The sequence below is a fragment of the Aotus nancymaae genome, unplaced genomic scaffold (genome assembly GCF_030222135.1).
Source record: "Aotus nancymaae isolate 86718 unplaced genomic scaffold, 86718_ANA_hifiasm-v0.15.2.pri h1tg000046l, whole genome shotgun sequence".
Lineage (NCBI taxonomy): Eukaryota > Metazoa > Chordata > Mammalia > Primates > Aotidae > Aotus > Aotus nancymaae.
Genome location: NW_026988460.1, coordinates 23,368,407 through 23,381,211, shown reverse-complemented (window position 1 = coordinate 23,381,211; position 12,805 = coordinate 23,368,407). Strand labels below are relative to the sequence as shown.

Genomic DNA, 12,805 nt, shown 5'->3' with positions numbered 1-12,805 from the left:
AATCCTCCTGCCTCAGCCTCTGAGTAGCTGAAATACCAGGTGTGTGCCATCACAAATGGCTAACATTTAAACTGTTGTAGAGACAGCATCTCGAACAGGAGACCAGCGCAATCGATCCATCCACCTTGGCCTCCTAAAGTGTGGGGATTAAAGGCTTGAGACATGGTGCCTGGCCCAGATACCAAATCTTAAAACAGTTCTGTGTTCCCCAGAGTTTCTAGCAGTGCTCAGTTGCTGGCCATTGGCTCTGTGGGTATGCAGTAGCATTGATTAGTAAGGTAGTCTATGAGTAGGATCCCAGTGGTGAGTGAAAATCTCCGCTAGGATTATGGAAGAAGACTGAATTCTGGGTAAACCCAGGGATACGCTGCATATTAGCACATCCAAGCTACAAAACACAAGCTCTGAGCAGTTTGATTCTGAAGTTCCCCTTCCCTTCTTTGTTCTGATTGTTAAAGCAGATGCAGAGTTCTGAAAATTTGTAAATTGGGTAAAAAATTAATTTACTGAGAATAAAAGTTTATCAGCAGTTCCACTCATATATTTTTAAATGTCTAAGAAAGAAAGAAAAATAAAGGAAGAAAGAAATGAGGGAAACGGGGGGAGAGAGGGAGGAGAGAGGAAATGAAAGGGGGGAAAAAGAAAGCCTGTAAGCTAGGGTGGGAAACACACAAGACTCAGTCTTCAGATACTCTCAGCAATTTCATAATATGATAATTTTTAATATTAAAAGTAAATTGTAAATGTGTCTTTATAAACAATATGCATAAAATAGATCATATTCTAAAACCTTTTCTTTTTAAAATGCTTTTTCACAGTAAATTTCTTAGGTGTCAGATTTTCCCTCAGAATAGTGCAACTAGAAGAAGGGAAATGTTGGCAGTGGCTCAGGACTCTGCTAGTACAAGTCCTTGTAGATCTCCTGCAGGAGGGGGTGCAGACTCATGTCCGTCTCTGTCTTCTTGATCACCTGCAGTAGCTGCACGTGTTCCGTGACAATCTGTCTGAGGTCTGTCATTTTCTGGAGCAGCTTGGCAAATAGCTGAGAGGACTCAGGGTGGTTCAGCTTCAGCTGGAGCTCCAGGGCTTGTAGCAGGTTGTCTTGTATGTCTTCAATGGGCTTCACATTCAGTAAACCTGGGCGGTCTGGGAAGCACAAATGGAAAACACAACAGGGAGTTCAGTCAAATATCCTCTGGGCCCTGCCTCGGAGGCCTAGGCAGCTCTACCAAGCAACTCACCCATGTTTTTGGTTTGCTTTGCTCTGATCTTAAATAGGAAGGAAGGGTAAGCAGATCGTGGGTAAGAACTGAGGATGGAATCAGAACCAAAATGATCAGAGCTCTTTGAAGGGGCTTTCTTTTTCTGGCCAGGATGGAATCTGTGTGGTCAGCTGATGGAACATGAAAACAATCCTGTTCCCCAAATGAAGTTTCCTCTGCTAACATGTTTCTACTCAGAAATCTCCTTTTCTTTTTCTTCTTCTTCTTCTTTTTTTTTTTTAAAGATGGGGTCTTGCTCTGTCATCCAGGCTGGAGTGCAGTGGCACAATCTGGGCTCACCACAACCTTTGCCTCCTGGGATCAAGCAATTCTCCTGCCTCAGCTTCCTGAGTAGCTGGGATGACAGGAGCTCACCACCACGCCTGGCTAACTTTTGTATTTTTAGTAGAGATGGAGTTTCACCAGTTGTCCAGGCTAGTCTCAAACTCCTGACCTCAAGTGATCCACTTGCCTTGGCCTCCCAAAGTGATAGGATTACAGGCGTGAGACACCATGCCCAGCCAGAAATCTCCTTTTCAACATCTGCTCCTTCCTGATGAATCCATGTTTTATAGCTTCTGTCCAGTTTCTTAACATAGCTTCAAATACGTTTTTTTCCCAAATATGATTTTAAAAGAAGGTTTATCTTCTTTTTGCTTAATTTGCTTATGCTATATTTGCTTAATATGGCATATTTTGAAATGACAAAACACAGTTTTAAAATACTGATACATTTTAACAGAGGTTTCTTTTGAGTAGTAAGATTGTAATTTTCACTAGTTCTTCCTTATAGTTTTCTTAATTCGATTTGCAAATTGTGAACTTAAATTACTTTTAAATATTTTACTTTTTTATGTACATCTTGTTAGTTTTATTCTCAAATACTTCTTAGCTTCTATTGTGAATGGACTCTGCATTTTTGTTACATCTAATATATCCCCGCTGATGTGAAGAAAACTAATTGATTTTATTATACTGAAACTATTCCAATTTTCTGAACTTTTGTCAGTTAGAATAGCTTTTAATCATGGATTTCTACTTTTTTTGGAAAGACAATTTTATCAGCAATGGTGGCTTTATTTATTTCTTCTTTTGCAGTGTTAACCTTTCTCATTTCCTCTTCTTGCCATAGTGTGTTGGCTAAAACCTCCAATATGGGATTAACTAATGGTAGCAATAGTAGCAATTCTTGCATTCCTAACTTTGAAGGAAATGCTTCTAATCGTTTATCACCAACTATGATGTTTGCTATAGATTATGGAGGACATGTTTTACTCCTGGGTTTCCAGGAGTTTTAAAATTTTAATTTGTTTTAGTCAGGAATGTGTTGAATTTTTATCAAATGCTTTTACATTTTTCTATCTAGAGAGATATGGTATCTAAAGAGTTATGGTTTTATCTTAATCTAGTATAGTGAATTACATTACTAGAGTTCTTTATATCCTTGTACTCACTTACTAATATTTTATATAGGGTTTTTGTATTTGTAGGTGATACTGGTTTAGAATTATTTTGGGGGTCATTCTTTGCCTGTTTTGGTAATAATGTTAACTAGCCTTTACAGTGAGTTGAGAGGTTTGCCTTCTGTGTCTATGTCGTAATGATCTGTTCCTTGATGGTTTGTTAGAATTTGTTTGCAGAACCATCTGAGCTTGGTGATAAATCTATCACTATCTTTAATTTTTCTTTCATAGTTTTCAATATATTCAGGCTTTCTACTATTTATACGTTTTAGCAATTTATATTAGAATAAAATTATAAATGATATTGCCTTGGAATCTGAAATGTATTATTTTTATTTATGCCCCTCAACTTAATGCTTTTTTTTTTTTTTCGAGACAGGGTCTTACTCTGTTGCCCAGTGCAGTGGCATGATCATGGCTCACTGCAGCCTCCAACTCCTGGGTTCAGGTGATCCTCCTGCTTCAGACTCCCAAGTAGCTGGGACTATAGGCATGAGCCACCACAACCAATTCCTAAATTTTTTGTAGGGGTTGGAGTCTTGCTACGTGGCCCAGGCTGGTCTTGAACTCCTGGCCTCAACCGATCCTCCTGCCTCAGCCTCCCAAAATGCTGAGAATATAGGCATAAGCCAACCATGCCTGGCCCTTAAAGGTCTTTATTTGTCCATTCTCTCATTAAAAAAATCTGATTTGTCAAGGGTTTATCTATTTTTTCCTTTTTTAAAAAACACTGCTTTTGGTTTTATTAACTGAGTCTGTTTCTAAAAATTGTGTGTTTTGTTCTTAATTTATTGAATTCCTTTTTAAAACTTTCTTTAGGTTTACTTTCTTTTCTTTTTCTAGTTTCGTTAGCTGAATGCTTAATTCATTCAGTTTGGCATTTCTTGTTTTCTAATAAATGCATTTAAGCCTCTACATTTTCCTATTAGTGTCATTTTGGTTTCATCTGATGGGCTTTGATAAATAGTACTCTCATAGTTCTTTTCTAAGCAGCTTGTCTTACAATTTTGATTTTATTTTTAACCTAAGAGTTATATAGAAGTATGTTTTTAAATTTCCAAGTAAAAAGTTTGGGTTTCAGTTTTTATTTTCTAATCTCTAAGTTTTATTTTCTAATTTCTAAGTTTGTTGCATTGGGTAAGGTTTTTTCATTCAGGCTCACCAGAAGACAAGACATTCACTTGATCATTTTGTATTCATTTCAGATTTTAGCTCTTGAAGCCTATTTATTTTATTTTAAAAACTGTAACTCTTCTCTCCTTCATGGTATAAGTTTTACCCACCTTTAATATCCTCTATGACCTGGTCCCAGTCATCCTCTAGCCTCAGTTTCTGTAATTATCTTTTTGCTCCATGTTAAGCCATCTTCATCTGTTACCATACCAAGTTCCTCACACACCCTATGCTGTGTCAGGACTCTGCGCTTATTCAGATTTTATTCCTCCTGCCTGAAACAGTCTCACCTTCCCTTCACTTATCTTACTGACTTCAACCATTTTTTCAAAATATAGCCTATGGCAGGCTGCCATCCCGAAACACTTCCTCAACAGTAACCCTTCCTCTCTCCTGTTCTTCTCATCTCCTTTCTCTGGGCCCCCATAGCACCCTATAAACACCTCAATCACTACTATACTAGTGGATTACATTCACTGTATGGTTACTATTTTTCAAAGATTGTGCCAAGGGCCTTATTTATAATATACCATTTAATCTTCACAGTAACTCCAGGAGGTCGTACTTCACAGAGGGAGAAATTAAGACTTAGAGAAAAAAGTTGTATCTTGCCAAGATAGGCCACTTGCTAGTAAATGCAGAGCTGACATTTGGATCTAAGTCTGTCTGGTTCCAAAGGCTCTGCTCTTACTCCTTATTACCTTGTATTATAAATTCTGGCTTTCTTGTTTCTCTCCCGTTAGGCCATGAGGTATTAGAGGGCAGAGACTAGTTTCTGATCGTTTCTGAACCACCAGTTGAAACACAGGAAGCATTTGGTCGACTGAGTTAATGAGGGAGAAGGCTGTTCTGGCCAAGAGCCCTGGATTGAAAAGCACAATTCTCCCGGTTGGTGAACAGGCCTGAAGGCAGAATCCCTACACAATGAAGAAGTCTCCTGTAAATGATGTTTTCCTGTGTCTAATAAACTCTAGTGACCTTTATCCACTGAGATGAGGCTCAAGAGAACAATGTGACACTGCAGAGTGGTCTCAGAGTGGGATTTTCAGAACTCTGAATATTCTAAGTTAACTTTTTTTTTTTTCCCGCTAAAGAAGGAAACTGGTCTTTAGTTTGATTTTTTTCCCTCTCAGGTCTCCAACATATCCCATTGACTAGAATAAGTATAATTTTCTTTTTAGATTTCAGCATTTAATTTTGGAACCATCAGCAAAACAATATCAGATTCTGAGAAGGAAGAAATGATCTGGTCCTGGCCTGGAGAATTAGGCCCCTGGGAGCGTGGGGCCTTCCTCACAGTTGCTATAATGGGAATGAAAAAGCCACTGATGCTTCACTGAAAGCTGGGCCCCAGACCAGCACCTTGGTTTAATGACTATGGATTCCCCTGCCTGGCAAATGCATGTATCTCAAAGGCCAGAGGCAGATGTGCATCTAAAGACAGGTGCTGAGACAGGCCCTCCCGGGCAGGGACTACTCAGCCCTGGGGAGGCCTTTGCTCACTGGACACTGGCTCCTGAAGCATTTCTGCCATTCCTCTTTCCTCCGCCTTCTGATTGACTGATTGTAGAGACAGGGTCTCTACCTTGCCCAGGCTGCTCTTGAATGCCTAGGCTCAAGTGATTTGCCCTCCTCGGCCCCCTAAAGTGCTGAGGTGACAGGCGGGAGCCACCGCACCCGGCCTCTTCCTTCCTCTTGAGCAGCACCTCTGGGGTCAGCCCTTGGGCTGAGGAGGTGATGTTAATCTACTAAGTTTCATTTATCAAACAACCAAACCCTAACATGCAGCACATCAGGGCTTGCTGAAAACACTTGGCTCCGGTGCAGTTTCATGGAACTGGCCCCTCCAGAAGTGGAGAGGGATCTGGTTTGGATTTTGAAACCCCTCTTTGGCAAGTTATTCTTTACGATGTGATAGATGAAGCTTGGCTGAAGGGCTGAAATTTTGTGGCCATGGAGTTAGTATATTTTCTGCAATGACAAGTTAGATCATTTACAGATCAGTCCCACTGTCCCCCTGACTGAGCCTTTGCTAAAGCAAGATGGTTTAACGGGAAGGAGGGCAGCAGAGAAAAGTTGTATATTCTACATTTAAGGCTTTCACTCACCAGCTCTGTGATCTTGGGTAAAGTGATTAAAGTCACTGGGCTCAATTTTTCTCTTCTAAACAAAACAGATTGGACTAAATAATCTCAGAGATTCTAATTCAAAAATTATAAGATTTGTTGTCATTTGTAATTCCCTCTACATAATTCACATAATTCAACTGGACAAATATACTCAATCATCTACTGGAAAAGCATACTAACATGAAACTTAGAACACCTGACTTACTTGAACATCAAAAAAGCTTCCTTTGGTCTTTAAGCCCTAGTCAAGGGCAAAAGAGATCTGCCAGGGTTGTTCCCTACCCTACACCCTCCAACTGGCCAAGAGCTCCCCCCTAGTCTCTTTCCCTTTTCTGCTCCATGCACACTCAGTCCTTTACAGAGCTAAGCCAGGTGCCACAGGTGTGCCACAGAAATCCGTCCAAACACCCAGACCGTTTCGGGGCCTTTCTCTTCTCTCCCGACTCCCATCAGCCTAGTGCCCACAAAGGCACTGTCCCCAGGAGGCCTGCCTGAGAGGCTCTCCCTGCACCTTGCTGAGGTTACAGTTGAGTCTGGAGTAGGGCCAGGGTTAAGGGCCCTCTCTGCTGGCCTAGGCTGCCTAGAAGGCTCTTTTGGGAAGTGTGTGTGACTCAGACTCCAGGACTTAGGACTCGAGGAGGCTGGAGTCAATTACTAGTTCCCTACTCCCCAGGCTGTGAAGAATTGGGAAAGAAACCTTTCCGGTCTCCATCCACACAGTCCTGGAATTGATTACAGAACACTGTTGATTATGGGCAAATCTACAAAGCTTCCATCTTATCCAGATCTGGTTCTGTTAAGTGGAGGGCTTATCTGAAACAGAGTTAAATGCTCTGGTCCTCTTGAGATCTGCCCACCTGGGCTGGGTGTTTCCCTAGCACAGATTTTTCTCAGGAGGTGTTTCAATTAGGGAACCAGATGGCCACAGCAGAGTCTCCTGAAGGAGAGGCAGAAAACCCGAAGCGAGTGGTTTCGTCTTTATTCTAGGAGCTGCTCTCCAGGCTTTCCGCATCTTTCCCTATTGGCGCTCTGATAGAGACTAATCTGAAACCAATTGTACCCAGGGCGTTTAAAAAAAACAAATCTGATTGCAGGGCAGCTGTAAATTGATCCACAGACAATGAAAGACCTTAGTTCAGGTGTAGGCTGAAAACTGGAGGGGAGGTAGGGCTACTCAGTACTTTGCAATTTAACTTCCTTTTATGCTTCCTCTCAAGTTTCCTTTATTGCACTGCTCCCCAAGTTCTCAGGCATGTTCTAAGGGGCAGTGGATTGGGAAACTGAAGACTTGAATCCTGTCTCTCTTCCACTTAGTTTCTGTGTGCCTGTGGACAAATCATCTAATCTTTCTGGGTTTGGGCTTAATTTTCAAGACCACAATGGCATTTCTTTCATAAGCATATGGCGAGAATGAGATAGGCGGAGGAACTTTAGAACATGTTATAATTCTTGTGTTTGTTCGAATAAAGGCAGTTTCCATGGGCCTGGGGTCAGGAGTGTAAGTAGGAGTGGGTGGCATATCAAGTCAGAAAATTGAAGGTTTTTCAGTTGTTCTTGGTTAGAGCAGAAATTCAGGAGCTCAAGAAAAAGAATGCCTGATGCAGACATGTTTGGGGTGTCAGGCAAGTTCTCATTCCTGTAGTTGAATACACATAGGCAAGGTGGTTTAAGAATAGTAGCAAAACAAAAAAGCCACTGTGCCCCAATTCACTACTCCCTTGAATAAATGATGCTGGGAATTTGAGGGTACTTTTCTGATCCAACATCAGAATCACAGTGGGCATTAGGCAAACTGAATTCAGCAAAGTACCACAGTGTGGCCTACAGCAATTCCTTCCCACCATCCTACCGACAGGAAAAAATAATTTAGCACAGTTATACATGTGTCCTCTTCATATTGAAATTCGAATTGGAGCTTCATCTAGTGCAAGGATGATCAATTTTGGCTACATATTAAAATTATCTGGGGAGACTATGAAAGCAAACGAATGCCTGGGACCCATCCCTAGAGATTCTGATTCACTTGGCCTGAGGTGTGACCTTCAGGATTTTTAATAGCTCCTGGGCGATTCTAACGTGTGGCCAAGGGTGCACACCACCTGCGGAGAAGCAGTTGGGATTATAAGTTTGCAAGTTACTTGCTAGGTAACCTTGGGCAAGTTCCTTAACCTTTCTATACCTCGGTTTCCTCCCTGTAACAACTGGAGCTGTAGTGGTAATTTAACTCATGGCGTTGTTCAGAGGACTGAGGGCCATACAGAAAGTGCTTAGCACAGTGTCTGATGCATGGTGAATTAGCTATTACTATTTTCATTACTGCTGTTGTAACCTTGCCTCATTTTATTTCTACCTTTCTTCTCATTTCTCTGATTTTTTTGGATTCTTTCTATATTTTTCCCATTCTTTCCTTCTCAGTTATTGGTCTCTTCTTTTCAGCCTTTTTCTTTTCTCTTCAGTCTTCCCCCCACCCCTTCTTTCCGGACGTTTTCCCCTTTCCACTCCTGGGCCTGCACTTGCTGGGGATTTATAAGAATGCTAACAGGGCCAGCTTAAATTAATCAGAGATATGAGCCATGGATGATGTGAGGAGCCATGTAGTTTACTGCTGCTTTCAGGGAACGGGAATGACATAAAATAGAGGGCTTGCAAATGCTTTGACAAACAGATAGAGATCATCTGTAACCAGCACATTCTGCCATGAACACACATGTTGCTGGTAGTCTTCACTCAGAAGTGTGTTAACATTCTGACACTTGCCAGTTTAAATAACAGTTTCACATTTAATTGCTTCCCCTATCTATGCCTGATAACAATAATATGTATGACTGGGCCGGGATGGTGAAGCGGGATAACCATAATAAAATCAAACCAGCCAATATTTTCTTGGATCCACCCATTAAGTAGCAATTACATCTCAACTTGCCTCATCTCAGACACTCCACTCTCACCTCCAATAATCAACTCCCAAACCATAAAACAGAACACAAGCCTGTTTCCTGTGTGCCATGTTCAAAGCCCCTCCATGTTCAACAGCACCGCCAGTGGAAACTGAGTGTGGGTTCTGTCATTTCCGGGTCTCTCAGAGTGAAAATGGAACCTGAGATTTCTGTCCCACCCTAGGAAGCCCCTGTGTCCCTATCTCTGTGCACTCTGGGGTTAGGGCCCCTTGTCGTTCTAGCCATTCCAGGTCACTCAATTTACATCCAGCCACATGGTTTGCTCCCCTCCTTTCAGTCAGGACCAGGGGAGCAGTCTGTAGTCCTCCCTTAAGCCGAATGATGTATGTACATTTCTGCTCTTTCTCTGTCCAAGAAGGAATCTGACTGGGGATGGAAATGTGGGATAGGAGGTAGAGGAAGAAGGGTGGTGCTGAAATAGGAAGAATGATCCAATCCAAGTCTCCCACTAACCTGCCATCTCCATGCCCTGAATCCATCTGGTGGCTCTACCCTGTGATGCTCTGGGCAGGATAAAAGGAGGGAAAGGAAGAGAGAATGGAAGACTAAGAACTCCTACCCTTCCTTACTCCCTCAACCTCTGGAAATGTCAACAGCACACCAAGGGCAGTAAGTGAAGTTAAAAGCTACCAGGTATGATTTCACCCCACTCCCCTGCTTTCCTCCTTCCCAGTGTCTCTGAGAAGAACCTGTGATCTCAGAACACAGGCACACTCTCTAAATATGGTCTAAACACATGATGTTCCCAAGAAGTTCATGGGAATTCCTGCAGGCTGGGAATCCAGCAGTGCTGCCATTCCCTGTCTCCTTCAGGGGCCCCAGGACGTCTGAATCCTCCCCTCACTTGGAGGCCCTCCCCTTCCTCCAGTATCTCTTTCCTTCTGGGTTTTGTTCCCAATCCACACCTAATCCCCTTAAAGTGATAGCTGATAAAGGGATTAGCTGATATCTCCTAGGCATATTTATATTGTAATAAGGGATCTTAACAATGACTGTTGGTGGCATTTCAAGCAATGTAACTGGCAGAATTGAGTGGCGCTGCTTCAAATTATATCATACAGGGCAAAAGGGAAAATTAGCATTTACTGTGTGCTGAACATGTCCCAGGCATTTTGCCAGAGGCTTCACATCATGTTATTTGGTTTGCTCAGGGTCCTGATAAGGAAATTAAGGCTCAGGGAGGTAAATAATTGCTGCAAGCATGCATTTAGGAAGAGAGGGAGTGGGGGTTTGAAACTCCTGTCCCTCTGATTCCAGGGCTTTGCACTGTGCCAGCTTGCCTCTTCTGGTCTACCTACTTGTGACACTGGTGAGCCCTCCAAAGACTTCTGTAGGACTGAGTGATGCCTTCACTACCTGTATCTCTGTAGGAGTGACTTGAACCAGTGCTGGTTTCATTTTTCCTCACTTGCAGATGATCTGTCTGAAAGTCTCAGTAAACTGTGCCAGTCTGGAAGGCTGCCTGGGGTCACTCAGAGTTTAAACACACATTATGAGAGCCCAAAATGATAAAGTGCTCCAGAAAGCAGCCCACTGACTGACTGACTGAGCCTCTTCCAGGACTGCCAGTGTGGGGACAGGAATGACTCAGCATTCGATCCCGTGGTAGGTCTCTGAGGTCAAATCCAATTGCTTGCTCACTCACTGGGGTGATCCCAGCCTACCATGCCTGGGCTGGGGAAGGGATTTTATTTCTCAAGCAGTCACAGATGAAGACGCTTCTATATTTTACAAACAACAAAGCCCTGTATATGTATATGTTTAAAGTGTACCAGATGGTTCTAGGATGGTTGATCTTCTCCCCATCATTCTATCCCCACCCCCAGCTCTCTGGTTTTTAGAATTTGGGTGCCAGTTGAGAACTCATAAATAAACCTCACCCTTGTCAAACCAAGTCTATGGGGTTATGAAAATAGTGAACTAACGGGACATTTCTAGGTAAGTCAAAGCGAATCATTATTCAAAGCCATTCTGCCAACTAGCTGAGGAGGGCCGGTCTGAGAAAAGAGCCTCACAAGCTAGGCAGAAACAACATAGGTGCCCGCAAATTTTTTTCCAGTTAATAAATAAGTGCTATTACTCTCGGACGCAATCATAGCCCAGATAGGGGACAGGAACTATGCAATAACACTCTTTGGCTGTTGTCCTGCTCAAGAGAAAGCAGATATCCTTGTTTATTTGCAAAACTACAAGAAAAGAGAAAAACAACTTTCATCATGTAGGCACCAGCCTGTCTTGTCCAAAAAAAACTCTATGGATAAGGGAGCTAAATATTTAGCTGGTACAGGAGAGGTGGGAGAAACTGTGTTGTATATAGCATTTATAATATCTATGTTTTGTGATATTTTGGGTTTGGTCTCCTCTCCAGTTAACTAGGAATGCAGATGCTAACAGACGAGAGGGTGTGGAAGGCCCTGGGCTGTACAGAATCAGAGGCTCCATAAGCCGGAGTTTCGTCCAGGAAAGCATCAGCCTATTCAAGCAAGCGCACGCCGCCTTTTGTTCCAGAGAGAAGAGGACACTTTCCATTTTAGAGCTGGGAACAGACTCAAGATTTTGAAGGGCAGCTGTGGGACAGGGAAGAGAGATGAATACTCCCAAACCCAGTGCTCCTCAAACTCAGTGCCAATGGAACACTGGTGTTCTGGGAGCTGGAATGAGCGTTCTGCTGTGACAGCTGCATCAGGGTTATTGTGTTTGTTTCTGAAGGGTAGGAAGAAATGAAGGGACTGGATGGTATTTCAATAATTTAACATTCCTCTCATAAATTTTTCTGTAACCACGTATCTATATTAGAACCTAGTATAAGATGGTATCTGATTGAGCAGAGATGTGTTTACTTAGTCATTTAAAGTTTACTGTCCATTTTTGTGGGGAGTTCTGCAAACAGTACCATTATTTCCAGGTGCCTGCTGGCTGAACAAATTTAAGACCAGAATGCCAGTCTTCAGCCCTATCACCAGCCCCTATTCCTTCCCCAAGTAATTCTCAAAACCTAGGGTGTAATTTTGTTAGACAGATTAAAATGGTGTCTCAAGGAGGGCTTTTAATATTAATAAGTAATATCTGGGAATTACTTATTTAATATTAATAAGTAATATCTGGGAACTTTTCTTTTATTTTTTTTGAGACAGGGTCTCACTCTGTTGCCTAGGCTGGAGTGCAGTGGCACAATCACAGCTCACTGCAGCATCAAATTCCTGGGCTCAAGCAATCCTCCTGCCTCAGCCTCCAGAGGAGCCAGGACTACAAGTGCATGTGCCACCATACCTGGCTAATTTTTGTATTTTTTGTAGAGACGAAGTCTCCCTATGTTGCCCAGGCTGGTCTCAAACTTCTGGGCTCAAGGGATCCTCCCACTTCGGTTTCCCAAAATATTGAGATTACGGATATGAACCACTGTGCCTGGCCTTGGAAATTCTTAATTACAATATCTGGAGGCAATATGGAAATAGGCAGTTTTTGATAACCACCAAAGAACTCTAAAACAGAAGCAATTAATTGAGATGCTTCTACATCTCAATACACAAAAAGCAGTAGGATCTAATGGTTAAGTGCACCAGTTTGAAAGTTTGAGAGACCTGGCTGAACTTTGACCTCATCAATTAGTAGCTCTGTGACCTTCGGCAAACTGCTTAACCTCTTTAAGTTTCCATTTTCTCCATCTATAAAATGGAGGTAATAAAAGATCATGTATTCAGCCATGTAGTCTTCCTACCAAAAAACAGATTATGGATGTAATAAAGTATCTAGCACAGACTCTCTCACTGAAGTTTTCAATGAATGGTAGGTAGTAGTATTATTATTTTGGATGATTATTC

General features: G+C 42.2%; 1 protein-coding gene across 6 annotated transcripts in view; it reads right to left on the bottom strand.

Moving 5' to 3' along the window:
* Positions 1–486: 486 nt before the first annotated feature.
* PPARG (peroxisome proliferator activated receptor gamma) overlaps positions 487–12,805 on the bottom strand; it is a 196,232-nt gene continuing 183,913 nt past the window's right edge. For all 6 annotated transcript variants that reach the window (XM_064362035.1, XM_021675645.2, XM_021675636.2 and 3 more), the window contains one exon: positions 487–1,146. In XM_064362035.1, the coding sequence (XP_064218105.1) occupies positions 899–1,146 (248 nt within the window). In that variant the 3' untranslated portion in view covers positions 487–898. The remainder of the gene's footprint in view (positions 1,147–12,805) is intronic.